This window comes from Aphanomyces astaci (assembly GCF_000520075.1).
Source record: "Aphanomyces astaci strain APO3 unplaced genomic scaffold supercont1.45, whole genome shotgun sequence".
Lineage (NCBI taxonomy): Eukaryota > Oomycota > Saprolegniomycetes > Saprolegniales > Verrucalvaceae > Aphanomyces > Aphanomyces astaci.
Window position 1 is genome coordinate 352,120 of NW_009798308.1, and position 27,954 is coordinate 380,073.

The following is a 27,954-nucleotide window of genomic DNA, read 5'->3' on the forward strand; positions in this document are numbered from 1 at the left end:
ACGGCGATTTCATGAACTCTGGTTGATCCCGCTCAATGGTATATATTTTTCTATTATTATATCGATCGATTTCATCTTTCGTGAGTGTGATTTGTATTTCAACATTGCTCTGGAAACTCCTGCGTCAAACGTACATTCGTCTACGAATAAGTCTGCAGTTTGTTCAAGCCAACGGGATTCGTCACAGGTAATACATGTGGATTATAGATATTCAGGAACAATATATATAACGTTATTAGCGGTAATTGTGGTAAGCTTATCGATTACTAGTACACGAGGACTTGAAGTTCATACCTATTGGTTCTAATTCGTCGCGGGTGCTGTTCTCTGTAATGACCAGGCGTGGTGGATGGTTATGTAGTGTGGGGTTCCATAGTTTGGGCTTTTGTAGGTGGCTGATTGTTGTGCTCCAGTTAATGCTCCTTTTCATAATTACTACTAGTACAGTTAATGCTCCTATTAATAATTACTACTAGTAGTATGTAGTAGCTTACTACTTCGAAATCGTACTACTCCAGAGTACAGTAACTCTGGAGTACATATTAATAGTAAGTACAGTACTACAGCACTCCGGAGTACTACCGTTCCTTCGGCGTCGATGATGGCAAAAACATGAGTAGTGAGGCACTTGGTGATATCCTGACAAATTCGATATCCTGTAGGCGATCCACCGCCTGGGCAATGCACGGTGGTTTGCGTGAAAAGGTCCCCCAGCCAATAGCGAGTGGATGCATGAACATGCAATTGCAGCGCGCGACTCGATAGTAGGCACGGCTAAAATACACGTATGACTCAAAAGATTACTCTGGAGTAGTCCTCGAAGTACGGAGTACGTACTGTAGTACTTCGAGGTAGTACTACTTCGAAGCACTTACTGTACTTACTACAGTACCAGTAGTACTGCATCCAGGATGCATCCACAACTAATTAGGATGTACAGTAAGGCATTTCTAGGCCCACCACAGTGAAAAATAATATACTAATGTAAGTATGCAACCAATGATTATATTTGATCAAAGCAACGCATCCCAATGCATCCACTGAGTAAGTCAACATTACACCACACTTGATGGCTTTCTATGACTACCAGAGCAATTGGGCATCGTGGCATACACCCCAAACACCCAACAATATGGCATGAAATTGGTCCACACTAATTACCAACCACAAATTTTAGGAATTCTAAAAGAAGTTGTGAAAGAATTCTCAGAACCTCAAAACAGTCAAAACTAACCTAAATTCATTCTAATTAGGCTTTTCATGTAGACGGATTACTAGTAGACACAGGAATACGTAGCTATTTTGGGATTTGTTTTATTGAACATGGTTGCCCAGATATCCAAACTTAAAATTACACGACCAGACCGCCGTCGTGTTTTCGTGTTTTGTACTACCAGTAGTACTGTAGTACTTCGAGGTCTAGTACTATTATTGAGCAACGCGTACGAGAAAACGACCAACAAAGCGGGTTGCACTTACACAGTGAAGACATCGTGGCTTTGATGAGCTATGGGAGTGGGGGATTATTAGTGGTCGTGAAAGCGGTTACCGGTGTGTTAATTTGGGGAGTGGAAACCGCAGCTGCAACCAAAGTTAAACTCGTAACCGACAGACTGAAATGGAAAACTAGTCGCGCCATTGTCTTGCACTCTAGTTTTTACTCAGGTGTCCGCGTAGCGTTTCCAAAATGTACTTCCGACCATGGGTCGCACTGTTGATTGCATCAGCTGCGTCCAGAACGTACGCAGTGGACTTGTTTTCAAGACTGGACGAAGCCATCGCCCAAGTCACCGACGACACGCTTTTGACAGTCGTACCGAGCTTGCTGCAAGCTGAGGGCACGCTCATGAATTTGCCGCCGTCTCTTGAAGCGCACGTGGTGGTGGAGGACGCGGGGGGCAAGCCCGAAACGTACATCTACGTCAACTACACGTACAACGACGGCGTGGTGCCGCTGGACGAGAACGCAGCGTTTGAGGCGGTGGTCAAATGCACGGACCACTCGCTTCGATTGAAGCTAAACCAGTGCGCCACGTTGCCATTCGGTCCAGGCCAAGTGCTCATCCACAAGGGCCTCAAGTGCGACGGCCAGGCCGACTACGCCCTCGGAGTTCGCGTGCTCTCGGTGGACATAGTCGAGATGGAGCCAGCACCATCGACATCCTGCGATCTGCACCTCACCACAGAGCAAGTGGCGGGGTCAGACATCTTCGCCAACCAAGAGTTTCGTGTGGTCACACGGGCGTTCAAAAACCTCGTTGAGGACACGGCCGACAAGCAGGCGGCGATGGCAACGACGACGATTGCGCCGGCGATGTCGCGCCGGCGGGAGCTGAATTGGATGCAGACCAAAACCAACGATTTGCTGGACATGGCTTGGAACGTGGCCAGTTCCAAGTACCAATCAATTGTGCATGAAATGCCCATCTACTCTAGCGACGGGTGCATCATAAAATGTCGTGATTGCTATGTCGGGTTCAACGTGGCCTCGATCGACTCGAGCTTCTCCATCACGGATTTGCTCAAAATGGAAGTGACCGTGACGGGCCACGTCCGCCTCGCGTTTGTGTTGAACGCCCCCGATATGTGCAAAAAGCGCATCACACTTCCGCTCATCGGCACGGGGCGTCCCGTGGGGTTCTCGATCGGCACTTCGTTTGGGTCGCTCGAATTTTCATCCGAACTGGGGGTTGAGTTTGTGATTGACCTGCAAGCGTCCACGTCGTCCGAGTACGTGTACGTGTACGATGCCCGAATCGACGCGTTTACGTTTGGCATGTCGTTCCTGGGGGGGCCCTTCTCGAAGCGCCAGATCACAACCACGTCCGACACGACATGGCCAGACTGGCTCAAGGTCAACGGCCAAGTGGGCCTTCGACCCGTCATCTCGGCCAACGCGACGGCCTCGGTGTCGTTGTGGTTTTACTCCAAGTCGGCGTCAGTAGTGGCGTCGGCAGCCTTGGAAATGTACATCCGCGCCAGTATGAAGGTGACCACAAGCGCCGCATTGCCCCTTCCCGCCTTGTCGACCGCCGCACTCGACTCAACATCTTTGGTAAAAGGCGGGGTGTGCAACATCCCCCACGTGTTTGAGTACGATGTGTTTGTGGGCACCGTGGCCAAGATCAACGTCAATATTTGCGGATCTGACTACGTGGACAAGGTGTTGTTTTTCTGGGAAAAGAGTATCATCAGCGGGTGTTGGGCAACGTTTCCCAGTGCCCCGATCCCTGTCACGACCACGACCACATTGGCTCCACCTATTACAACTACCACCACCGTTCCCCCCTCGGTTGCAACCACAACCACCTTGTCCCCAGTCACGAACTCTCCTTCCTCAGGCGGCGACCGCATCGACTACTCGTTTGTCGCTCCAGACACGTACCCCCCGAATGCAAATGTGTTTTGGTCGTTCGAATGTTCGTCCTCCGCATCCTTCGTAAGCGTGACGTTCACTCAATTTGACCTCGAGCGAAACTATGATTTTGTGGAAATCTCACTGGATGGGGGCAAGTTCACTGGGAACGCGATTCCCCCGGGGCCTATTATAGTGAACGTTGACGCCAAAGTGCACTTTACTTCCGACAGCACGCAAGGACAAAGTGGGTTTGTACTCGAATATACATGCATTTTCCAAGACACAACTCCTTCCCCTACGACCACAACTCTCTCCCCTACTACGACCACCACCGTAGCACCCACAACCACGACGACGACGGCGCCCCCTACGCCTACCGTTGCAGCCCGTGGGACGATCGACTATTCCTTTGTCGATCCCTTGACGTACGAGGACAACAAGGACGTACGTTGGAATTTCACGTGTCCATCCGAATCTCTACTCGTCAACGTCACGTTCGCCAAGTTGGACTTGGAAGACACGTACGACTTTGTACGAATCACAGGCGGCTTTGGTTGGAACTTCACGGGTAGGCTCCTACCGACCGAGCCCATCACCGTCCCCGCCAATGCAGAAGTCCGGTTTACATCCGACGGCTCGCAAGGACGGACCGGGTTTGTGTTGAACTACGTGTGCTTATCCACCTTTCCACTAACAACACCAGCACCGTCGTCGAGGAATGGTCGCATCGACTATTCGTTCACGAGTCCTGCCGTGTACGACAACAGCGTGCAATTGCACTGGCCGTTCGTATGTCCGTCCAACGAAACCTCTGTGAACGTCACGTTTGTCCAGTTGGACGTGGAAACCAACTTTGACTTTGTGTTCCTTGGAGGCACATCCAATCGATATACGGGCAACGTCGTGCCCTTGGGCAATGTCATTTTGGGTGCCGATGCGCAAGTATACTTTACCTCCGACAGGTCGATAGGCGGCAGCGGGTTCGTGCTCGACTACGAGTGCTTTTCCATCGTGGTGCCGCCGATCGTCGACGATGCGACCCATGCTGGCGTCGTTGGATCGAACACGACGGTTCAAAACGGCACCGTCCGCATCGACTACTCGTTTGCGGCACCGTTGACGTACGCGAACAACCTGAACGTGACGTGGCAGCTTGTGTGCTCGTCGACGGAGGAGACGCTGGTGTCGGTGACGTTTGCGCTCGTGGATCTTGAAACCAACTTTGACGTGATCAGGATTGGAAGTCCGGTTGCAGCGACCATCACGGGCAACACGTCGCCGGCTCCGTTTGTCGTGGCTGCGAATTCCATGATGGCATTCACGAGCGATGGATCGGTTGGTCGAAGCGGGTTTATTCTCGATTACACGTGCCACACCGGCGCCTGGTTGGACCCAGTGATGACGACCAACAACTCGACATCCCCAAGCAACCAGACCAACAGTACGGCCGACCGCGCCATCGACTACTCGTTTGAGCCCCCGTCCGTATACGCCAACAACGTGAATCGCAACTGGACGCTCACGTGTCCTAGTAACACGCCGGTGGCGACTGTCGTCTTTTCCAAGCTGGACGTGGAAAACAACTTTGACTTTGTCACAATTGGTGGGTTCGGCGGCGGGCGATTCACGGGAACCGTCCTTCCACCGGTCGTCGTGACGTCGGGCAATGCGTCCGTGGTGTTTACATCCGACGCGTCCGTGGGCCGCACCGGATTCGCCTTGGTGTACGACTGCCTTGCCGATCGACTCACCACAGCTGCCAATACCACTACCACGACCACCACACAACCTGCTTCCCCCTCTGCTCCTGCGTCGGTGATCATCAACGTCACCAGTGCCGTTATCGATTTCTCGGTCGAGCCTCCAAATACATACGGACCCAACTTGAACAAGTCTTGGGTCCTTGCCTGTCCACCCCTCGCGTCACACGTGATCGTCATCCTCACAAAACTCGGCCTCGAAAACGGGTTCGACTACTTGAGATTCAGTGGTTACAACTTCACAGGCAACGTCCTTCCCAGCCCCTTTAACGTGGACGCCAACTCGACCGTGTGGTTAACCTCGGACGGATCGATAGGGGGAATAGGGTTTACACTGAATTACACGTGCACGGCGGCCGTTGCTCCAGAGGCTCTCGTGCCGACAATGGCCCCGAACGCGCCATCTCCCAGTGGGGGCCGTCGCATCGACTACTCGTTTGTGTACCCGAACGTGTACGGTGACAACTTGAACTTGAACTGGATCCTTTCGTGTCCTTCCAATGCCAGCAGCTTGGTCACCGTGACGTTCACCACGTTCGACCTTGAGATTGGCTACGACTACTTGACAGTTCCTGGAGCAGGGCGATTCACAGGAAACCTTCTGCCTCCGACCGCTACCGTCAGCGCGGGTACCGTCATTGTTTTCGTCACGGATGGCTCGGCAGGACGAGCGGGGTTTACATTGGACTATGTGTGTTCTGGGGCAACTACTACACCCATTCCGACGCTAGCCCCCTCCGTCGGCACTGCCATGACATTTACGGGCCGCATCGACTACGCGTTTCTTAGCCCCATTGTCTACGGCAACAATTTGAATCTGACGTGGGTCCTGACATGTCCTTCAAGTTCGTTGGTGCTGGTTAACGTGTCGTTTTCCACGTTCGACCTTGAAAGTGGCTACGACTTTGTGACTTTCCCAGGGGTGGCGCGGTACACAGGGTCATCCCTGCCGAGTATTTCCAACTTGGCCGCGAATTCGTCCGTGGTACTAACCACCGACAGCTCGAAGGGAAATTCAGGGTTTGCACTGGACTACGTTTGCTTTGCATCGACGCTACCTTCGAGCTTGCCTAGTCTGACGCCTACCCCAACGTACCAAACAACATCCACCACGACGACTACTGTGACGACGTCGACGGCTCCTGTGACGACGTCGACAGCTCCTGTGACGACGTCGACAGCTCCTGTGACGACGTCGACGGCTCCAACCACCACACAATTGCCATCAACAACGACAACAGCTCTACCATCGACCTCACAAGCTACAACCCTCAACCCAGCGCCGTCTCCTCCTTCATCAACGTCTCCCCCTTCATCACCGACAACAAGCCCCGAAACCACGACCAGTACGCCATCACCAACAAAGAGTGCGGCTGGGGCGTTGCGTGGATGGCAGCAATCTCTTTCGTCTGTCAGCCGAGGCTTGATTGTCCTCTGCGTTGCATGTTTCATAGGTTGAGTCATATTGCATATTTCATATCTCAACAATAAATACCTATCCTGTCATCATATTGTCCAACGCGACCCCTACATACCGAAACTGCAACCACCTCGTTGTTGCGGTAAATAAAGCCTTCGAGAGCGCAATATCATATGGGAGATTCAGAATTAGCGAATAGTTTAAAATATTTCATGTTGGCGAGCCAGAAAGGCCAGGAATCCGAAATCACAAACAAAAATTACTATTAGCTACTGTAACTGCAGTGGTTTCGCACCAATCGAAACCGAACGTGACTAAGGTTATTTATTGGCCAACCAAGTTAGAAGGCTCACATCGTCATGTCTGGGGAGTGCCAAGACCCCGACGAGGAGGGCGTCCATGGAGGCGTCCCCCGCAAAGTGTGAATGCAGCAAAGACAAGTGGGAGGGGAGTCCGATTCAGGTATTGTGATTGGGTGGGCAGGAGACGCGACATTGCATGCTTGCCTTGGTGTTGACGGCGCTCCAGTTCCACAACAAGCAACCGCGGCTGCGTCTGGCGTGGCATTGAGAGGCTGGTTTTCCAATCTGGTGGTGGCGGTGAACGCCCACGCCCCCGTGTTTCTGCCTGGCGATGTTCCATCGCATTCGTATTTCCACAATCTGTCGCGAATCGAGTATGGCACCGTCGTGAATGCCTTCCAGCGAGACGCGATCTTGCATTGGTTCTCACCGTTGTGTGCCGCCGGTCTCAGTGCTGGGACGTTCGTTCTACATGGTCGTGGACGACGACGCGACGCAGCAGCGATATGTGCCGTTTCTATAAGTTCTAAACCAGGTAATACAAACCGCAACATATCGACGTGTGTGTGTCATCTGTTCAAACTACATGACGGCCAAGACTGTTTAGCATTCTAATAACGTTACGATTGACAATGTAGGGTGCACTTGCCAAGATGTACTAGTATATATGTTTCCGTTAACCCTATATGAATAAAGTCTTGGGATGGAAAGCGATGATTGGCATGTTGGCAAGCCTGCGGATCCATTGTCCTCCGATTGCGCACTTAAGTCCATGTTTGATGGTTCCAAGCACCATGGATGTTGTTCCAAGGGGACCACGAGATACTGTAGATAAGGGTTTGGCAAGTCGTCATCGCCTCATTGCTCATGCACAATTAATTTCTGGACTGAAAACAAAGGTAAATAAGGTACGGAGCTGGGACTATCAACAATCGTTCGTGACGATTTAGATGGAATCAGATTGCATCATGAGTAATCACAGTTTAACGAAGAGTGAATGCCGCCGACATGTGTGATGTTGCCTCGGCCAAGTTCAGGAACTATTGCCGTGGTGGTTTGGGCGATGTCCTATGCACTGGGGGACGATCCTCGAGGTGAGCTTGTTCGATTGATTTCATCAATTCAGGCTCTGCCTTGGGGAATAATCGTTCGTTTTCCAGAACTCTACTACAGTAAGTAGTATAACCAAGTTCCTTGAAAGTACTACATATTAGTACCCCAGAGTACTGAATTATCCGAGTCAGATGCGTCTGATATACTAGTACAGTTGGAGGGATGTAGCATTTCCTGGTTCGGGGTGCCTGTATACAGTACCGACCAATTCGTACCCGAACCACGTCTGAGTTAACTATAGGCTGTATGTACTAGTAGTGAACTGCACATGCCGGCCCCGACATTCAACTGACAGTTTGTCGACTTTCATTTTCATTTTAGCCATGAAAGTGTTGTATCAACTTGTGGGCGTGGTGGGGCTCGCGGCGTCGATTGCCCAAGCTCATTTCGCCCCTCAAACGTCTGTCGAAGGATGTCGCGGCGATCGCTCCAACGACTCTGACCGACTCATTGCGCTTTCCGACTCCATTCGCTGCTGGATGACTGAGGCTGAGGTACTGTAGCCCCCCATAGCAGCAATATTATGCCGATGTCGTAACCGAACGTACTAGATTCGAATCCTCCACCAAAACAATACTGGGTTTGTCGATGACACGGATGGGTTGTGGACGGAAGGCACGCGGTTGGGCAGAGAGCGCCAAGCGCTGCGCCTTGGAGCTAAAAGTGAGTTTCTTGCATTACACCGAGCACATGGCGTACAGGCCACTCACTACCTGTATTGTAGCCTATCCAGCCATCCCTGCGTTTCAAGCAGTCGTGAAAGCTGTCAACGCCAAAGTCAATCCTAACGACCTCAAGACCCTCCTTACGACGTTTGTGAACAAGTTCACCACCCGCCACAAAACGTCGTCGCAGGGACTGGCGTCGAGCATCTGGTTGTTCGACCAAGCGGTCGCCTTGTCCAACGCCCACGGACGCGCCGATATCAAGACCAAAGTGACCAAGTACGACCACGGATGGGGCCAAGTGTCTGTGATCTTCCGCATCGATCCGGTGAAACCTGCCGTGAACAACGATCTGCTCATCCTCGGTGCGCATCAAGATTCGATCAACCAACGCGACGGAAAGGCCGCCCCTGGCGCCGACGACGACGGGTCCGGCACGGTCACGATTTTCACGGCGCTCAAGTACTTGCTGTCGTCGCCGCAGTGGGTTCCCACGCGACCGATCGAGTTTCAATGGTACTCGGCCGAAGAAACGGGATTGCAAGGCTCCAAGCAAATTGCCACCGCTTATGCCAAAGCCAAAGTCGACGTGTACGCCATGTACCAAAACGACATGTACGATCGATAGAATGATGTGACACGGTGCAAGTTGACACAAGGATAGGACAGGTTGGACCCGAGGCGGCACCAAGGTCATTAGCTTCACGGACGACTTCACGACGCGCCCGTTGACCCAGTTCTTGGAAGTATGTGTCAATACTTACTTGACCACTAAAGTAAGCCACAACACGTGCGGCTACGGCTGCTCCGATCACGCGTCGTGGTTCAACGCTGGGTACGCCACGGTATACCCGTTTGAAGAAGACGGACCCATCAACCCCAACGTCCACGTACGTTTTCGTCGCTTGAAAATGCAAGTGATGTGAAGGATCTTCGAGTAGTCGTCCAAGGACACGATTGCGACCTTGGACTTTAACCACATGGCCGAGTTTACGCGATTGGCCGTGGCGTTCGTGGTGGAGCTGTCGCAAGCCAAGACGAAGCTTCCCGTCATCGTGGACGTTGTGGAGCCCGATGTGGAGCCTGAAGTGATTGATGTTGATGTGCTTACGACCTTCGGCGATGGCCATGTAATTGTCGACTAGGCTGGAAGATTTCTTGTGGATAATGGCAGTGTATTGATGCTGTGTTAGACAATCAATACTATTAATAGTATATGTTTCGATAAAGTTTGTCATTTCGGTGCCACGAGGGGGAAGTTTATTGTCCAAATTGGTCAATCGAATGAACAGCACCATATCCGCAGACAATAGATCGACCAATGAAAACCAGATCACGAATCAAGTGGCCAATCAAATCCACTCTTCGACGAATTCAACATTGAACTTTATAACTTTATAAAACAAAAGTCAGGACAATACAGTACATATAAGGCTGAAACCGCTAGACTTTAATTACTGTATGCAATCCTAATTTTACCAAAATATTTGAGGTTTTTGGAATTTCAACAACAACACCACCCAAAACTGTTCAATTTCGAGCGCCAACCAATTGGCTGGCAGTTCGGATTTGCAGACATTGCGGCGAACGAGATGGTGTTTTTCGTGTGCGAAGGATGCAACGAGACGCTCAAGAAGAACAAAGTGGACGCGCATGCTGCTCGCTGTAAGAACTGCTGGGCCGTGACATGCGTAGACTGCCAAGTCGTGTTCAAGGGAAATGACTACGCGGCGCACACGACATGCATTTCCGAAGCCCAGAAGTACGAAGGGGCGTTATACCAAGGACCGAAGCTGTCCAAGCAGGCCAAGAAGAACCCGCAGGAAAAGTGGATGGACTTGGTTCAGTCCAGCACCGCCCCTGATCCAAAGGTCAATCAGGCGTTGCAGCGCATTGCAGGCTATGACAACGTGCCGCGGAAGAAGCCCAAATTTCTCAACTTTGTCAAGAACAGCATTGGCTTCACCGGCGTCGAAGACCAGCTGTGGACATTTTTGGAAACAGAATTCAACAAGCTCAAAGACACAGAGGCGGCGGCGAAGCGGCCAGCAGAGGATGCCACGGTAGACAAACCCCTCGCCAAGAGAGCCAAGGAAGGCGGCGATGGCGACAGCAATGGCCTCAGTGCCCTCGCATCCCACGTGAAAGGATATTTGAGCCAGAACGCGACCGCAGTCACCACTCTCCCCGCAGTTGAGTTAACCTCTGACGAAAAGAAGTGGGTTAAGGTGCTCAAGAGCCTTGTCAAAGCCGCCGATGGGCAAAAGCTAGGCAAGAAGGCCCTGCTTAAAGCGGCGACCGCCAAGATCACGACCAAGTACCCTGACCTCGTCACAGACGACCTGAAGGGGGCCTTCAAGAACGCAGTGAAGAAAGCACCTTGCTTCACCCAAGATGGCGATTACATTGTCCTAAAAATATGATCAGATACGATGGAGGGCGTGGAAATGGGGGGGTGGGTCCAAACTATTTACAGGTCTTGTGGACCCCCTCAAATAGAACGGAACTACTTTTTTTAAATCATAAATTTATATTGCCCTCAGTATTCATCGTTGATTTATAATCAAAAGGTGGAATTTGGAGACCCCCCCCTGGTCCTTCAGCAGAGGCAACTCATCAGCCGTCTAAAGGCCCGGCATTCTACAGCCTCGTCATGGAGCACAGCAATCGGGGTCGCATCGAGTCCAACACCTCTGACATGGACATGGGCAATACCTACCAAGAGATGACGACGAGGCAGTGGGTATGGTGCCCCGATCCGACTTTGGTCTGTGTCCCTGGGGTCGTTGTCGCGCGTGGAAAGGACAACTTGCTCATCGTACACACGGACGACGGCGAGGAGAGGCAACTGGACAGCGACGACGCGCTTCCCGTGGGCATTGACGTCACGACGACCGTGTCCGACGTTGCGGAACTGACTCTGAATCACGCCTCGACTCGGCATGACAATCATCGCGCGAGCACGAAGGATGAACGCATGACGCAAAATCTCCATGCGCGGCACGAAGCGCAAGCCCTCGAGTATGCGCTCTTGCACACCCTTCGCACGCGATTCCGCGATGACACGATCTACACGGAATGCGGTGCGTCTGTCTTGATCAGTGTGAACCCCCATCGTCCGCTATCCCTGTACACACCCGACATTGTCCAGGCGTATCGCCATCGCCAAATGCTGCATGAAATGCCGCCACATCTGTTCGGACTGGCCGAGAATGCCAAATTGTCGCTCCAGGAAAGCGGAGAAGACCAAGCGATTGTTCTCCTCGGCGAGCGCGGCGCCGGCAAGTCGGAGGCGGCCAAGCTCCTGCTGCAGTACCTCTGCCATCAACCGCACACGGCAGCCATCTCCCGTTCCAAGTCGAGGTCCAACGCGGGGGACATGGGAGCATCCTCGAGCATCCACGTACCCATCGAAGAGCAAATGCTGCATGCATGCGTCGTCCTCGAAGCCTTCGGTACATCGCTACTTCTTCGTCCTCATCTCTTCGCCATCGTTTTTGCGATGGGTTCACAAGAGTCTTCTTGGGCGGTTGAGACTGATCTAACGTTACTTGCTCTAGGCCACGTGGAGCTGGCCAACCACCCCAATGCGTCGCACCTTGTCAAGATCTTATCGGTCGAGTACGACACCCACGGCCGCCTCTTGGCGGGCAACCTCACCACCCACTCGCTTCAAAAGCAAAAGGTGGCGGCGTCCTCCTCCTACTTGTCGTGGCTTCACACACCTCAATACTCATTCGTTGAATAGGTCATGCACACGCTACCGTCGGAACGCAGCTTTCACATTTTCCACTGGCTTTTGGCTGAAGCGTCCAAGAACTCGTCGCTCCACACAGCGTTGGAGCTTGGCAACTATACCTTTGCGATTGCTGGGAATCCCGTCCATCCTTGTAGGTCCAAGGACGCCCACCACTTCGAGGACCTCATGGCGTCGCTCACCGCGCTCCGCGTGCCCGCGCATCACGTGCACAACATCATGCGAGTGGTGTCGGCCGTGCTCCATCTTGGCAACGTCAAATTCGTCGCTGCTTCGTCGACTGCCAACACCAGCCATGCGATGGCGGAGAATGCACTGGACGCCGCGTGCATAATCGACGAAGCCACCGCCGTACACTTGCAACTGGCTGCGACCATGTTGGAAGTAGACGCGTCCGTGCTGGACCACTACTTTCGCACCCGCAAGATGGTTTCGTCCAATCAAACGTCGTCGCTCAAGATCGTCAGTGTCCACCAGGCCACCCGCGCCCGCGACACGTTTTGCAAAAACCTGTACGAGTCGCTGGTACACGCCATCACATTTCGCATGAACGCGAGTCTTCGGTCCAAGCTGGAACGGTACCTAACCTCCCATTGGCAATATACACGTCTATATGGAATGTTGTATGGGTGCAGTAGGTAGACTTGATGTTCGTCTCTGCACCTAGTCTCACGTCGTGCCTGCAAATGCCATTTGCATCATCCAAGTCTTCTTGTTTTTTAGCGCAAAGAGACGGACAACTGGGATTGGCAGACGATGTGTTTCTATGGCATGTTGTATGGGTGCAGTTGTTAGTTTTTGTCTTGTATGTACAAACCTAGTGTTGTGACTTTCGTACCTGCACCAACTTAATGTGAATTGCGGATATTTGTATGGGGTCAAGTTAGTTTTGCCCGAGCGAGTACTTTCCGTCCTTGTTTCTGGTCAACTAGGAAAGCTGTAAAGAGTGATGCCTGGTGTCTTCTTCATAGTATATATATACATGCGTTTCATGCTGCGATTGTGTGTGCTCTGTAGGTATGAAAAGTCCAACATTACCGTGGACACCCGCGGCATCCACATCATCGACGCGTTCGGGTACCTGCCTCCTAGCGCGTCGGATGTTTCCGTCCACAGCTTTGACACACTGTGTGTGCATTACTGGGCAGAGAAGCTGCGGTCGTTCTACTTGTCGTCAGTGTTTCCCGCGGCGGCCAACTTGGACGTGGACGTGTACGTGCGTCTGTACGAGCAGACGCCGGTAGGTATTTTCCCGATTTTGGCCGACCAAATGACCAGTCGAACGCATCACCGGCAAGCGCAAGACGCGCAGTTTGTCAACAAGTTGCTCGTCGCCAACGAAAGCATCGGCAACACGTTGCTGCAACCGGTATTGCCGTCGACGACCAACAAGAAGAACTACAAGGTCCAGTTCACCATCACACACGGCCACGGCGCCACTGTGACGTACGAAGCCGACGACTTTGTGAAACGAAACAGCAAGTCCGTGTCCGCCACCGCGGCGGCGATCCTCAAGTCGTCCAAGAACAGCTTTGTCAAGGGCATGGTCGACAGGCATGGCAACTCACCGACGCTGCCGTCGCCCCTAAGTCGCACGTCCAACGTGGCCACCAACTTCAGCGCGCTCAAGCATGCAAACTCTTGCGACAACGTCACGACGGAGCTCATGCAACAGGCGTCGTCCGTGGTTGCCGCCATGCGCACCATGGGCACACACTTTGTGGTGTGTGTGAACCCGCAAAAGGACGACGATGACTGCTTCTTCCATTCGAGGGACGTGGTGCGCCAGCTGCGCGCAGTGGACGTTTTGAACCTGGTCGTGTCGTGTCAGCGCAACTTGACCGTCAAGCTGTCGCCGCCTCTGTTCTTCTCGCGGTACCGCCACATTTGTGGCCACCGGCAGACGCTGGAGAGTTTGATCCGGTCGCTCATTGCCATTGGCGTCATGGACGACCTTACGTGGCGGGTTGAGGGCGTGCCACCCCAAGTCATCTGGCTCCACGTCCTCCAGCGAAAGAAGCTCGAAAAAGCACGCGAGCTCTACTTGAACGCGTGCGCCACCATGATCCAGCGCAACTTGCAGCGCAGTGCGTTCCGCAAACTATGCACCCGCCGCCTCGCCGCTCTGACCGCCCTTCGCGCCGCCGTTCACGCTCGAAACCCCACCGCCATTCGAACGGGGCTTGCAGACGCCGCCAGTTGGATGGAAGCGCGCGGCGGGAGCGTCCGCATGATCCAACAAGCGTCTCAAGTCATCTCCCAAGTGGCCGAGGAGTCGTACCTCAAGTCCATTTTCACCGATGCGGTCGCAAGGGACCAGGACGTGCTCCTGCGGCATGCATTGGCGACGGCGCAATCCATTTGCCCGTCTTGGAAGCACGAGCTGCTCACGACCGCCAAGGCCGCGCTGAAGCGTCGGTCAGACTCGCCCGTTTGGAGGAGTTCCAGAAGTAACTCTGTCCGAGACGCCCTTCTGCGTGGCTCGATGGCAGACCTGGCTCGACTGGACGTGCCAACCACGACAATGGAAGGCCAATTGGCAATGAAACTTCTGGCCCACCGATCCGAGGTATCGGCCGCTCAAACCGCTTTGAACGCGTGCGTGACCTCGACTGCGACAACGGCGGCGACGTGGACGGCTGCCGTTTCCAAAATGCTCGACTTGGGCGAGGTAGACCAGACGTTGGCGACCTTGCAATCGTCGTGGGACGCGTGGGCGCCGCTCCGGTCGCTCGTGCCCATGAGTCGGCTCCAAATCGAAGAGACGCTTCAAAAAGCGGTGGACGCCACGTGCCAGCCCGGTGCTGAGATTTGTTTGAACTTGCTCACCGACATCGGTACCAACAACGACGAGTTGGTGTTGCAAGCTGTGGCCTTGCTGGACGACAAGATCCCTCCGTCCAAGGAGCGACCGCAGGCGGTGGCACTGGTGGAGCTGGCGTTGCAAGCGGACAGCTCCATCTTGCTGGAAGCGGCCATGGCCAAGTGCCGGTCGGTGGGGATGGCGCAATGGGACATGAACGTACGCAAAGTTGAGAAAGCGTTGGACGGGCACAAGAAGGAACATGCGGCGCTGGAGGGTGCGTGGACAGCCCTGCTGCAGCAAGACCTGGCCAAAGTGCAAGGCATTCAGACGACGCATCCGCTGGTGGCCACGTCGCCAGTGTTTGCGTTTCTGGGACTTGTGCAAAACCATCACGAGCGACTCAACAGACTGAACAAGCTGCCGGTGGACCAGCGCGTGCAAGAAGCGGCAGAGGCAGGCCTTGTGCACGTGGTCCAATCCGATTTGCCACAGGTGTTGGCCTCCATCGATCAGTCTCGACTTGTGGCAGACCTGCACCACACCATTGGGTTTGTGCAATCTCGCCTCGATGGCCAAATTGAAGTTCGATCTGATCTCCTGGGATTGCTGACCACGCAAACGCAACGGGTGCTCACCCAAACGACTGACACTTCCTCGTCATCCATGTTGGAAGACGCGGGGGGGCTGACGAGGCGCCTGCAAAAGAGTTTGATGGCCAAGAGCAAACTCGCCAAGATCCTCAAATCGCCCACCGTGGCCTCGTTGCAAGCCTGGCTCGACGACGTGCATTCCCGGCGGACGTCGATGGAAGCGTCGGCGCTACAGTCGGCCAACGACGTCCTCCGTCAGCTCAAAGCCAGCCATCACGTGGAGCCTCAGTTCCAATCGTCTACGGCCGGCGACGATGAATATTTGCACGTTTCCGGCGACGACGTGGATAAGTCTGTGCACTTTTCCGAGTACGACCAACTGCGCTCGGATTATGGCGGCCCCGCCGCCATGCAGTGGGAAAGTCGAGTATTGGACCGACCTCTGTTGCAGCATCAGCGCACGCCGTGGAGTGTCCACGTGAGTCGGTGCATCTTGGGGTACATGCGGGATCGGGTGATGTGGTTTCGTGAAATGCTGGCGCAGTCCATCCTACAGCTGGCGCTCCAACAGCCCGCACTTGTGGACGAGGTGTTGATGCAGCTCATGAAGCAGCTCACGTACAACCCGCGGCCGGAAAGCGAGCGGCGCGGGTGGTCGCTGCTGGCGCTGTGCCTCACGTGCTTCTCGCCGTCGCCGCCTCTGGCCAAGTTCGTCGCGTCCTTTGTGCACTCGTCGCGCCACCCCGTGGCCTTGTACTGCCAATTGCGCCTTGACACGCACGTGGCGCACAGCGGGTTTCTGCCGAGTTTGGACGAACTATCAGCCTTCGACTGCCGGTCGCCGTTTGTTGCGTCGATCGAACTGTTGGACGGGTCCGTGCTCACGACCAACTTCCCCATCTCCCCCGAACTCACCGTGACCCACGTCGTGGACGTGTGTGCGCATTTTCTGGGGTTGCAGCAAGCCTCGTTGCTCGGCCTCGCCCAGACGGCCGACTCACCCCTGTACCATCCCCACGCGTACTTGGGTATGCAGTAGTATTAAATGTCTCCCCTTCATCTATGTGTGTGTGCTTTGTGAAGTATGACAATGCGGGGTGGATAGGGGATGTGTTTGATGATCTAAGTACGACGTCCGACACCAACGACCACCCCCTCCCCGCTGGACACGAACTTCGTGGGGGTCCGTGTACCTTTGTGTTGAAACTGCGTTTGAGTCCGGTCGTTGCTGTCGTGGACGACACCAACCCCATCTACCAGCGCTTGGTCTATGTCCAAGCCATGGAAGATATTCTCCAGGGCCGCCTGCCGCTCCTACAAATCGAACCCGTGCTTCGCCTGGCTTCGTATGCCATCCTCGTCGACTCCACGGCGTCGACAGACGAACCTGTACCCGAGACACTGGACGAAGTGCTCGCGTGGAACGTGCTCGAGTACTTGCCCGCGGTGTGGGTGGACGACAAGAGCGAAAACGAGTATGCGCAGTGTATCTTGCACCAAATTCGCCAAGCATTGCAAGACCACCCGCACCACGACACTACCAAGTCGCCAGGTCCTTCGGTGGAACACTGGCAGGCGTTGTACGTGGATGAAGTCAAGAAGCATCGGCTCTTTGGTAGCCACTTCTTTGCCATCCGCGTGCCAAAGCTCAACCTGTCCAAACCGTCCATCTCGTCGACAATGAACTCGATGTCTTCGACCTCTGTGAATAATGTCCTCGTTTCATTCGAGTCGCCGGCGGCGTCCGTGCTCGCCGTGAACGGCATGGGCGTGCACTTTGTGGATGCCAGTCACAACGTGCTGCTGTCGTGGGAACATGCCGACGTGGTGGGCGTGGTCGTGACGCCCAACCACGTGACGATTCAGACCGCGAGCCAAGGCCACGCCCAGTCGGTTTGCGACAACGCCGTCGAAGTCGGTCGACTGCTCGAAGACTATGCAGTGTGGAACAAGACCAAACTCAACACCAGAGGTTCAACCACCAGTGCCGGCGGCTGGTTACGCTAAAATTAATCGAGTGTACTCTGGATGTTGTTGCGCGGTGGTCTCTGTAACCTATATACATATATGTATTACATGGTTGAATTGGTTTCATTTGAGGCTGGAATAGGCATGAAGGGCATAGTAGTTAGTATGTACATTGTACCTACCTCGTCGATGAGCATGGCGAGCTGTCCAAGCGGGATGAGCGCCTTGAATCGAGGCGGGCGGGGCTTGTGTGATAGTATCTACCAAACAATTTGTCGGACAAAAGCACATGCAAATGCCGCGTACCATGCGTCCTTCGGAGCGACTGCTCGCCTGAGGCTATGCGCAACTTTAAGTACGTATGCAATATGGCAGTGAAGAAAGTACGCACGTTGTTTGCATGCTGATCTTGTTGCTGTTGCCACTTGAGATGGGCGAGCTGGTACTTGCGCCAATTCACACTGAACTGTGCTCGTCGTTCGAGGTAGTTAGTGCGAATGGCCCGATGGACGGCAGCGGTGGGGCAGTGTGGCCGTTCCCTGGACCATCCTCAGTACACCAAGAATTTCCACAAAAGTCGTACCGAAGGAGGTCGCCAACGCAATACCACAACACGCCCGTGATTTCATGGGTGGGCAGGCGGTGGGTTTTGCGCATTTCTTTGAGTTTCAGTTGGCACGTCAGCCCCATGCTGTCTGTGCGGTGGTCGTCCAAGATCTGGCCGCAGGCAACCACCAAGTTGAGCTTGAGTTGCCACAAGGGTAAGTCTTGGCCCGTGAGGAGTAAGCTCTGCGTCGGGTCTCGTTTGGGCTGAATGTGCACAAACGATTGCTGCCCCGCGCCTCCTGGCAGGCCGCTGAGCGTGTCGCCGTCGAGGGTCACGGCCGCTGCCAACTCGATCTAGTTGGTTCGACATGTCAATATTTCGTTACACAGGCTGACGTACTTTGACCAGCACGGCATCGGTACTAATGTCTTGGCCGATCAAGAGGCGGTTTGGACCTAAACAAAACAGCGCTTGCGACCACTCCTGCAAGTAGACTCAAATATGTCAGTGTTCCATCACTCGATGACGTACAGCTTGGTGCTCGACGCTCCATTTCACGTGAAACGGCATGTCGGTTGTGGCTTGCTTGGCTGCCAAATGTGCTTGGCGCATCGATTCTTCAGTGGTGCGCCACTGCCGCACCCACAACACCGCTTGGGAAAACAGCACTCGAACTCTGTGCTTCCACCACAATTGCACCCGGCGCACGCGATCCAAGTAGCGGTGCACCTGCTTCACTACCACGGGTCCTGCCTGGGTCCACGCCAAAAACGTCTTGAGCACGTGAATGGCGCGCATCTTGAGCCGCCCTCGGGCCGAAATCCGCATCTGGGACATTCACAAACCATCCCTCAGTTTATCTCGCAAAGGTGTCTGAGTGGTTATATAACATACATGCCAAAAGTGGTTGATGATAACAGTGCTCGCGATATGCTGGGCGTATTCGATGGTCCCCCGGCGCCACTGGTCGAATGCCCGTGACGTGGCAGCGCGGCGAGACAGCATGACGCTCAGTAGGCGCCGGCATACGCGGTGGATGCACGCGCGGCGGAAGAGCTCCAAGTGGGCATCCACGGCCCACACAATGATCGCCCACGCACGCAATCGCCGGGTGACAAACTCATGCAACTACCCACCACACGATTGAGGAAATACTTACATTGGGGTACAGAACCATGGTGACGCGGCGATGGGGGGTTCTGGACCGAACGTGCGAAGGCGGGTGCGGTGGGGCGTGGGGGCTGCGTTGGGGGTCATCACCGGCCCCGTCATTGTTGATGTTGCTCCAGTGGACAGAGGGGGATGTTTGGGGTGGACGACGGGGGTATCGATCTGTCGGAAACCGTCGCGCAAAATCCCAGCTTTGCGACTTGGCAGTTGCAAAATCAGACTCTACGTGGGAAGAGAGCTACTCACGACAGTATGGAGAAGGCGGGTAGACGTTACCTGGAACGTAGAATCGCATGTGATTATGCACGGGCACGTCTGGGAGGCGGGACAAACTGATGTGGGCGCTGGGGCTACGAGGGCGAACAAGTTTCGGGGTGTAGAGGGTTGAGGGGGGTGCGTCAGTTGGCTTGGGGTCTTGTCGGTCGCTACCACATAGATAGGCTCGGGCACTATTGGTGAGTATCAATCAGGCCCTACTCATCAACGCGGATGCCTGGACGTGTACCTCCGTGGCCGCACAAGTGCCACCGCGCAGTCGTCATAGTCTGATGGACCAGGAGTGGCTAGAACATGACAATTGCTCAGTGAACATCCGTTTGCTCGAGCTGAAGTACCATAGACTTGCAGTTGGAGGTGGTTAATCTGAAGTTCTTGTCGGGGGAATTGCATGTGCAGCTGGTCACTCTGTACGTCCACGACGCGCGCAAGGGGTAGCGGTAAGGGTGTATTCGGATATCTCCCTGAAGGTATAAGTGTGGTGTTATGGGGGATCAAGTGCGCGTCAGCTGAGTTCACAACTCGCACCTCGAACACTTCGACGAACACCCGTGGGATGCTTCGTGTCCTGCTTCGACTTGGACGTGGCTACACCAAGCGCAAATGTCGACGAGCATGCCTGGAGCATTTTATTGTGTTGGGCGTGGCGCGCTCGAAGCGCTGCGGTCATCGCATCGTCGTCTTCAGGGTTCTCATCCAACTGCTGCATCATCAAGTTGGAATATGAACCGTCACGGTTTCAACCACCTAGTAAAACCCAAACACTGGGCTAAACCTATATCCGGATAACGCAACAATGCCAGCCGACGACAGTAACCTCGTCCGCCACCGCCGCCGCCTGGACCTCGACCCTGGCGACGACGACGACAACGATGGCGTCGTAGAAACACCCCTCGATGACGCAGAGGATCTCGTGTGGACATGGCTGCCTCTCGCTCTCGTCGCGTTTGCCGTCGTGGCATTGGGGTCCATGTACTTCATCAGCTCGCACGACCACATGACGTCCTACTTCCACACAATCCACCATGGCCCTCGCTTTCTCATGACCGACGGGCAGCGCGAAGTACGTTTATCGCGACAGGAGCTTGCGTCGTACAACGGCGTCGACAAGTCCAAGCTGTACCTGGCTATCTTGGGCCAAGTGTTCGACGTGACGGCCGGCGCGCGACATTACGGCGTCAACGGCGCGTATCGCCACTTTATCGGCGTCGATCGCAGCCGCGCGTTTTCCTCCGGCATCAAGACGGACGGCGAAGATATCACGTACGTCTCATCCACTCCTTCATCCTCTGACATGCATGTCCCTCACGGTGTTTCAACAGCACGTTGACCGACTCGGAGCTGCTGAGCGTGCACAAGTGGCTGTCCTTCTTTGCACACCACAAGGAATACTCCCGTGTGGGGACCGTCGAAGGCCTGTACTACGATCAGTAACGTTACGCCGTTGTCAAGTCGAGGTTTTCCACCACGTAACGTTATATACACAATCAACACTAGGATTGGCCACGCGCAGCCCATCGTTGGAACCATCCGCAGTCGCATCCGACAAGCCCAGGCCCAAGTGGATGCCGAGGCTGCTATTGAGCGCTGCAACATGCAGTGGACAGCCGACACCGGCGCCACGACCATCTGGTGCCAAGACGCGTCCAAGTACCCCCGGGCATATGGCAGCAGCGACAACTCCATGTGTGGATGCTTCACGACAACGGAATTGGCGACCCAGAACTTGCCCCTGTACAAGGCGTGTACGGACAAACGATGTGTGGTCCCATCGTAAGAAATAACACACCCAAGTGGACACGAGTGATGGGTGGCGGTGAGATATTGTTGGTTGCAGAAGTAGCAAATTGTCTGTTACTAAGGTGTTTCATGCAATTTCCGCCCAGTTTGTCGTACAACACTTTTGAAGTCTCGTAACTCATCGCCGGTGTGTGTGATGAGGCTGCAAAAACATGCATTATATAAGTTAGGAGAATTTACATTTACATAGGAAAATTCGTCGAGCAAAATGGACAAACGATATAACGATGGGTCCTGCATAAACGCCCAGGTGTTTGACTTGAATAATGTATGACAGATTTGACCACCGAAATTCTCAGATCCTCTTAATAGTAATCTTTATTAAGTGTAAAAGGTATTCAATTTATAAGTCATTTTAATTATGAGATTACATGAGTTGTCAAAGAATGCAAATATTAAATGCTAAGGGTACTATTTACCTGAGTACCTTATTTTATCCAATCATAATCGTTCGATGCTTGTGATTGGCTGCCAACTGGGCGGAAATTACATGAATCACCTTACAGTTAGTTAGTTAGTACACTGGAGTAACTTATTATGCATTCGATTCCACGTTGGAGTGGGTACTCCAATCGAATAGCGGCAGCCCAAACGCAGACAATCGACTAGCCAATGAAACTTCAATCAGTGCAGCTAAGGTTGCACTACTTACATGTATGCATGTCTTTGGCGATGATAATTATGGAGGTTCTAGAGCTCACTTCTGAATTCACCTTCCTTTGAGCCACAACCACTACATCTGTCTGTGTTGTGTGCCTAACGTAAGGGACCAATCTAAGCACACGTTTTCATCGCGTCGTGGTAAAAATCTCGTAGCTCCCGCCCTGAGGAATTGGACGGAAATTCCAAATTGTGCTCTGTAAAGCTGAGATAGCGGGCTATCAGATTCCGTCGAAGCTATCGAGTTTCATTTGCTTTTGACATCGTTAAATCAGATTTTCTAAGCAGATTCACGTCAAGCCTCCGAAACAACCCTGGATATCTTATTATTGTGAGCCTTAACTTCATCACAAGTGGTGCGTCTGCCGGGAGAAAGTTTCAATGGAATCACCAAGGAAGTACAAAATCCCCTCACCTGTCCCCCCAACAGCGTATCAAGAAATGGAAGCGGCAGCCGAAGATCGCGCGATAGAATCACGTTAAAAGTAGAGCTTGCATCGGAACAAGCGGCCAAAAAGCTCGATTGAAAGCAGAAATGGAGCAAGCGCGTCTGAGTGCATTGAGCCGTGGGTACAAACAACGTGGTTTCGAACAGACGACAAACACAAATCCTGACGGAAGCATTCAGGAACCGAGAAAAACTGTACGCGGGTATGCATTTCCGAACAGCCAGTTGGAACCCAACAGTTCACCCCATCGACCAAGTGGGCATACGATTCGCCACATCTGTGTCGACGCAACCAGAAGCCAAATCCAGCAAAGGGAGAACGACTTCCTCTTCTCGGCCCAAGGACGAGAAAGGATGGAAAGTCAGAATGAGCACCATGAAGGCCAGGATCAATGTGACGCCCCTGGATGATCAGCCAACGTTTTTCGAGAAAGAATTGATCGACCTGATGACCGATGAAACCAGCGCCTGGACAAAATTCCTCCAGCCGGAGTTTGGCACATGGAGTGAAGGAATCAAGCGCGCCTCGTTGGATGCCATAGCCCCCCTTCCAATTGACCCCTACAAAGAAATGATGCTGGACGAATGCCGTATCTGGCTCTCCTGGCTGGAGAATGTGTTCCGAATGCTAAATGTCAAGATCAGAGAAGCGGAAGACGACGAAGTCTACACGTGGTACTTGGAATCATACAGTGCTTTACAATATGTACTTGGTGATCACAGGCTCTCGAGAATACCTGGCACTTAACCAAAAACTCGTCAAGATGATATCTCTGCTGCAATATGTGGTGAAGTACAGCCAAACCTGCCTCCGTGAGTCGCGGCGACAAGAAGCGGCTTTGTCGATTTATGAAAACACCGACCCATCCGCGCCGCCCATCGAAGTGCGAAGTATGTCCTCCCACTCCCACGCTACTGACACAATGAACGACTCCCGATGCCCGAGTCTACCGTCGTACTTCAACCCGAACTCGAAGGATCATTCACTCAACGAACAAGCGTCTCAAACCCGCGAGTGACATCACGTGGAATGATGTACCATGACTTGGCGGAACAACCAGCGGGCGTAGCGCCGTCAATCAAGAATGAGTCCGTCACACCGAGTCGACGCAGCTCTGTCCAAGCCTCCATTGGTACGAGAGACACCATGCAAAGTGCGGACCCGGTGCTACCACAGACCACAGTTGGTATGGTGACTTCAATGTTGGAGCAAAAATTGGACCAGAAAATGGAAGGCATTCGGGCCACGTTGGAAGCGTTGATGGCAAGCCTTCCAACAACTGCATTAGCTCGTCCTTCACCAAGCCAATCGCAGCATCGAACAAGAGTTTCTGGCAACCCGAGGTCCCCTGGTGACCCTGGAGACCCTGGACACGCGGGGGGCGCCGGTAACATAGGTCCGAACCTGACTGTCGGAAATCTCGACGGATCAAAAGTTTCTAACATCTCCCATTCCAACTCCGCCAACTTATCGACAGCATCGAACGTCAAGACGTATACGTTGGAAGTGCTAGTGACATCTTCAACCAATTCGGATTGTCCGCAGGCCAACAACACCTCCCTCAAAGGCTTCCTCATGGATTAGAACAAAACCACAATCAGACCACTGCCGTGGATCGACCTACAAGCGCTGGGAGCTTGCAAAGTGGGCCCCAGCGAGGTGCACAAATGCAGCCAACCAGAGGAGGACGAGGTATTACATTTCAAGATGGTACAGAATACGTACCCTCCGACAAATTCTCTGGCAACCCAGATCCCCCAGGGAAACCACCCCGGGAGATCTGGGGAAGGTGGCAACCCTGGGTACGGCGGGGGCGATGAGACCTCTGGGATAGCTTGCTGTCTATAGGACACCAAGGGGCTATGCATGTGCTATCCATGGACTCTCTGCCCATCTTCTCCGGCAGCGAAGACAACCGCGAGGCGTCGTATCAATGGGTGAGACGCTACGAACAATTGTCACGGCTATCAGGGTGGATGGAACAAGAAAAAATTGCTTGGTTCCCTTCGTATCTCAGCAAGACTGTACGAGCCTGGTTCAACCAACTGCAACCCCATTACAAGCAGTCATCGAAGGATATCAATAGTAAGTTTCAAAGGAATGGATCACCAACCCGCTGCCAAAAGCCGACAAGTACTACCGCATGACACAAGAACCGAAGGAGCCATTGAAGACGTTCTTCTACCGATTCAACAGTGCGGCCCAAAGCGTGAGGGTGGAATACTGGAAGTCAGCCAGCATATTGGAAGACCACATCGGGCGTTTTTGCATGGCTCTGGAAGATGAATCGTTGGGAGACCGCCTATTTCAAATGGTGTTCTCGTCGATTGACGACCTTGACCGACACTTGGACTCACAGCGGAAAAACCAAATCTTGCGCCAGATTAAGAACCGTCAGGTTTATACGTCCAGTGCCGGTATCCGTCGCCGTGAAATGACTCGGGACAAGCGCCCATCGATGGAACGTCAAATCCTCCTAGCCAGAGAAGGCTCCGACTACGACAGCCCAGCAATGACCAACACATCCAAAGAGCAATTACACCACGAGATTTACGCGCTGGGCAGTAAGAAGGAGTGGTGTTCCAGCTGTAGCAAGGAGCACTGGCGAGTGAACGGGGAGTGCTGGATGGAACAGTTTTGTTGCCTGTGCAAAAGAAATGGCCATCCCACCGACAAATGTATCAAGGCCTGCCAATTCTGCACTGTGATTGACAGAAGGACACCAGCGGATTGCAGACACCTCAGGAACCAAGTCCAGTGTTCGCCATTTTCAACAGGAACCATGGCGATTCCTAAATTAGACTTAGTGCATATTAAAGTACAACACTACCTAGCACGACGAGGTGGTTGTTTGGATCCTTCACCGTCGCCAATAACAGCACACCGTTCGAGTTTATCAGGTCTTTCAAATGAACGCCTATAAGTACAATAATTAATAGCGGAAGATGTTATTGTATTACCATCAAGCGCAACGAGGTTTTTGACAATGCTGGAAAGCATTGACGCAAAAACCAGGCACAAGGACACTTCGATAAAACGACCCATTTCTTGTTTCCACGGACGTAAACGTTCCAGGGTTGCGGGACTTCAGCAAGTCGAAGTAGCTGGCAAATTTTTCGAACGCATTGTCGACGGATCCGTAGTAGTTCTTGACCAACGCGCGCTTTGCACGGCGATTTGCAGACGATGTTGAGATGGTTTCGCCACACACACGTTGGATCTGGCTGAGGATGTACTATCCCGTGAGCTGACGCGGGTCCGTACTGGACATTGCAATATCCGGATTGGATTGCAGGACATCGAGAATCTCGACAAGTTACATAAATTAAATTAGTTATGTAACTATTATTGTGATTTTCATGTAGTTTGCCGGTTGTTTAACTGCGTTAAACAACCAGACGTTTAAAATAATAAAGCCCGATTGAAGATAAAACAACGCTAAACACAAGTTCTGCATTTCAGCAGAATAAAACAACCCTTACTTTATTTCAGCCACTAATTAATCGAGTTGCAGCACCAGGTCAACTTACGCAGCGCAACCACCAGTGCATCACGATGCATACCGTATTACCGTATTAGGATGTGAAATGGGAGTACGTCGTGTAGTCGTAGTGCGCCCTTGCCTTCCACGTACAGTGCTAAGGTTAGAGCAGATCAAGTGTTGTACATGTAGGTATGGCATAGCTTTGAATCATTGGACAGACGACGACTACATGTAGCCTAACTATATCCCTAACGTTATATACATTACTCGGAGTAGATAATATTAGTACTGTAGTGATCATGGATGAGAGGTCATGTATGTGCCATAGCTGCTTCAGTTTCATTGTGGCAAGCACCTTGACGTGTTGACGTAAAGTAAGTTGTTTGCCAGAATGAAAACGGCAAACAACTTGTTTTACGAAAGTGCCAGTAAAACCACCTTCAACCAACCAATCATCGCATTAGATGAAGTAACTTTAAATAACGCACCCAACCGTTATTCAAGTTACTTTAGACATTATTTAAGCCTGAGAAATTTTTAAACAATGAATTAACCCTGGAATTGCCAAAAAAGGTGCAAAGCACAATAGAAGTTAAATTAGTTATGTAACTTTCATAAATTCAAAACTACAAAATTCTCACCACAGACTTCGTCATACTGGGGTGGCGATTCGATCCGAGGCTTGGAAAAGGGGGTGGTTGTGCAACAAGTTCATGGTAGTTATAGAAACAGACCATAACTACCATGAACTTGTCCACACGCATTGACGCTCGAACTGCAAAATCACAATCCTCGTTACAAGAAACCCACTTTCCAGTGATTTTGTTACGATACTTCACGAAAGCCTTGTTTCAAAGAAAATGCATTCAATCTCTCACGCAGCAACACGAAACTTCCAAAATCATGAACCTTCACATTGTTGATCACGCTACCGAAATGTAGTCGTCGGAGGTGGCAGTGTCCTCCGTGAAATGCATCTCCATGGCAAGGAGCAAGTACTCATGCGAAAAAACGATGTCATGTGAAGATAAAAAACGAAGTGATTGGTCAACAACGAAACCGGTTAAGCTCAAGTTAAGTACGGATAAATTCTGTGGCTGTGGATCCCCTTGGTGTGAAATTCTACTCTACTGATCTGTGCAAGAATTAAGGTATCCGGATGTTTATCCGGCGTTATTCAAATTCCCCGAGATTTGGACCCAGCAGGGGGTGACCCCTTGCTGCCGGGGAATCCCTCTGATGTAGCAAATGTAAGTTACTTATGGATCAGAAACAATGATCAATTGAGTATTACGGATTTGGTACAGAATTCCAGATTCCGTCGAATCGAATCTTGCCGACTGAATCTATCACAAACCTCGCCCATTGGCTAATCCATTCATGCTAGATCGTGATTGGCTACTCAGTTCAGAGAACAGACTTTCAGAGAACGTGCCGCACTTCATCTCAATTCACAACATCCACGCGGACAAGGCCATTGAAAATACTATTTTATACTTATTTCTGTGCTCAGGGAGGCAAGATTATGTATTCGACAGTGCCTTGGGAGCTGAGTTATTTATTCGCACGTCCTGTCGTGTTGAATAATTTATTCACCCCTGCGTCCAAGGCGAATGAATTATTCGAATATTTCAAAAAAACATCATGGAAAACAATTATGCAGTTATTACACCTCCTATGTCTCGTTTGCTTGCATGATTTTCTGCACATCATCCATGCCCCACATGACCGCGTTCGCATACAAAAACATTTGAGACTCAAAGTTCTTCGGAAGCAAACCACAACGGTGATCTCCGATGGCCCTCTTCGTGGCAGAGAAGAATCTCTCA

The 27,954-nt window shown here is 52.4% G+C and overlaps 9 protein-coding genes across 9 annotated transcripts in view; 8 read left to right on the forward strand and 1 right to left on the reverse strand.

Annotated features, from left to right (window-relative positions):
- The window catches only part of H257_13133 (hypothetical protein), a gene marked incomplete at both ends in the record, with an annotated part of 5,095 nt that extends 4,704 nt beyond the window's left edge, over positions 1 to 391 (forward strand). The window contains one exon of the mRNA XM_009840589.1: positions 377 to 391. Within this exon, the coding sequence (XP_009838891.1) occupies positions 377 to 391 (15 nt within the window). The remainder of the gene's footprint in view (positions 1 to 376) is intronic.
- Positions 392 to 1,607: 1,216 nt separating this feature from the next.
- H257_13134 (hypothetical protein) lies at positions 1,608 to 6,624 on the forward strand. Its single transcript, XM_009840590.1, has one exon. It carries the CDS (start codon positions 1,688 to 1,690, stop codon positions 6,575 to 6,577), a length of 4,890 nt encoding a protein of 1,629 aa, XP_009838892.1. The 5' UTR covers positions 1,608 to 1,687; the 3' UTR covers positions 6,578 to 6,624.
- Positions 6,625 to 8,275: 1,651 nt separating this feature from the next.
- On the forward strand, positions 8,276 to 9,862 carry H257_13135 (hypothetical protein; the record flags this gene model as incomplete). Its single annotated transcript, XM_009840591.1, has 5 exons — positions 8,276 to 8,447; positions 8,505 to 8,616; positions 8,678 to 9,233; positions 9,283 to 9,508; positions 9,560 to 9,862. Coding segments are annotated over 5 exons (1,270 nt in total), but the record flags the coding sequence as incomplete, so codon positions are not given.
- A 327-nt stretch (positions 9,863 to 10,189) lies between these two features.
- Positions 10,190 to 11,161, forward strand: H257_13136 (hypothetical protein). The gene has a single exon (XM_009840592.1). The coding sequence runs from the start codon at positions 10,211 to 10,213 to the stop codon at positions 11,039 to 11,041; it is 831 nt and encodes a 276-aa protein (XP_009838894.1). The 5' UTR covers positions 10,190 to 10,210; the 3' UTR covers positions 11,042 to 11,161.
- An 89-nt stretch (positions 11,162 to 11,250) lies between these two features.
- H257_13137 (hypothetical protein) lies at positions 11,251 to 17,845 on the forward strand. The gene is made up of 5 exons (XM_009840593.1): positions 11,251 to 12,073; positions 12,179 to 12,303; positions 12,367 to 12,953; positions 13,393 to 16,799; positions 16,877 to 17,845. Exons 1-5 carry the CDS (start codon positions 11,272 to 11,274, stop codon positions 17,776 to 17,778), a joined length of 5,823 nt encoding a protein of 1,940 aa, XP_009838895.1. The 5' UTR covers positions 11,251 to 11,271; the 3' UTR covers positions 17,779 to 17,845.
- H257_13138 (hypothetical protein) lies at positions 16,831 to 20,441 on the reverse strand (the record flags this gene model as incomplete). The annotated part of the gene is made up of 13 exons (XM_009840594.1): positions 16,831 to 17,826; positions 17,922 to 17,999; positions 18,046 to 18,078; positions 18,131 to 18,278; positions 18,323 to 18,639; positions 18,686 to 18,769; positions 18,818 to 19,114; positions 19,181 to 19,414; positions 19,461 to 19,678; positions 19,733 to 19,905; positions 19,962 to 20,019; positions 20,071 to 20,196; positions 20,261 to 20,441. 13 exons carry the CDS (start codon positions 20,439 to 20,441, stop codon positions 17,770 to 17,772), a joined length of 2,004 nt encoding a protein of 667 aa, XP_009838896.1. The 3' UTR covers positions 16,831 to 17,769.
- A 79-nt stretch (positions 20,442 to 20,520) lies between these two features.
- Positions 20,521 to 21,630, forward strand: H257_13139 (hypothetical protein). Its single transcript, XM_009840595.1, has 2 exons — positions 20,521 to 20,995; positions 21,055 to 21,630. The coding sequence occupies exons 1-2, from the start codon at positions 20,654 to 20,656 to the stop codon at positions 21,514 to 21,516; spliced, it is 804 nt and encodes a 267-aa protein (XP_009838897.1). The 5' UTR covers positions 20,521 to 20,653; the 3' UTR covers positions 21,517 to 21,630.
- Positions 21,631 to 23,016: 1,386 nt separating this feature from the next.
- On the forward strand, positions 23,017 to 23,659 carry H257_13140 (hypothetical protein; the record flags this gene model as incomplete). Its single annotated transcript, XM_009840596.1, has 2 exons — positions 23,017 to 23,315; positions 23,440 to 23,659. 2 exons carry the CDS (start codon positions 23,017 to 23,019, stop codon positions 23,657 to 23,659), a joined length of 519 nt encoding a protein of 172 aa, XP_009838898.1.
- A 128-nt stretch (positions 23,660 to 23,787) lies between these two features.
- On the forward strand, positions 23,788 to 25,437 carry H257_13141 (hypothetical protein; the record flags this gene model as incomplete). The annotated part of the gene is made up of 6 exons (XM_009840597.1): positions 23,788 to 24,147; positions 24,226 to 24,333; positions 24,394 to 24,443; positions 24,476 to 24,665; positions 24,740 to 25,249; positions 25,357 to 25,437. 6 exons carry the CDS (start codon positions 23,788 to 23,790, stop codon positions 25,435 to 25,437), a joined length of 1,299 nt encoding a protein of 432 aa, XP_009838899.1.
- Positions 25,438 to 27,954: the final 2,517 nt, after the last annotated feature.

Bases quoted from the DNA above. Each gene is read 5' to 3' on its own strand.
- H257_13136 (XM_009840592.1), top strand. From the start codon at position 10,211: ATGGTGTTTTTCGTGTGCGAAGGATGCAACGAGACGCTCAAGAAGAAC.
- H257_13139 (XM_009840595.1), top strand. From the start codon at position 20,654: ATGGCTGCCTCTCGCTCTCGTCGCGTTTGCCGTCGTGGCATTGGGGTC. The intron at 20,996-21,054 runs GTACGTCTCATC...GTGTTTCAACAG, and splicing joins ACGGACGGCGAAGATATCAC to CACGTTGACCGACTCGGAGC.
- H257_13134 (XM_009840590.1), top strand. From the start codon at position 1,688: ATGTACTTCCGACCATGGGTCGCACTGTTGATTGCATCAGCTGCGTCC.
- H257_13137 (XM_009840593.1), top strand. From the start codon at position 11,272: ATGGAGCACAGCAATCGGGGTCGCATCGAGTCCAACACCTCTGACATG. The intron at 12,074-12,178 runs GTACATCGCTAC...TACTTGCTCTAG, and splicing joins CGTCGTCCTCGAAGCCTTCG to GCCACGTGGAGCTGGCCAAC. The intron at 16,800-16,876 runs GTATGCAGTAGT...CGGGGTGGATAG, and splicing joins CCATCCCCACGCGTACTTGG to GGGATGTGTTTGATGATCTA.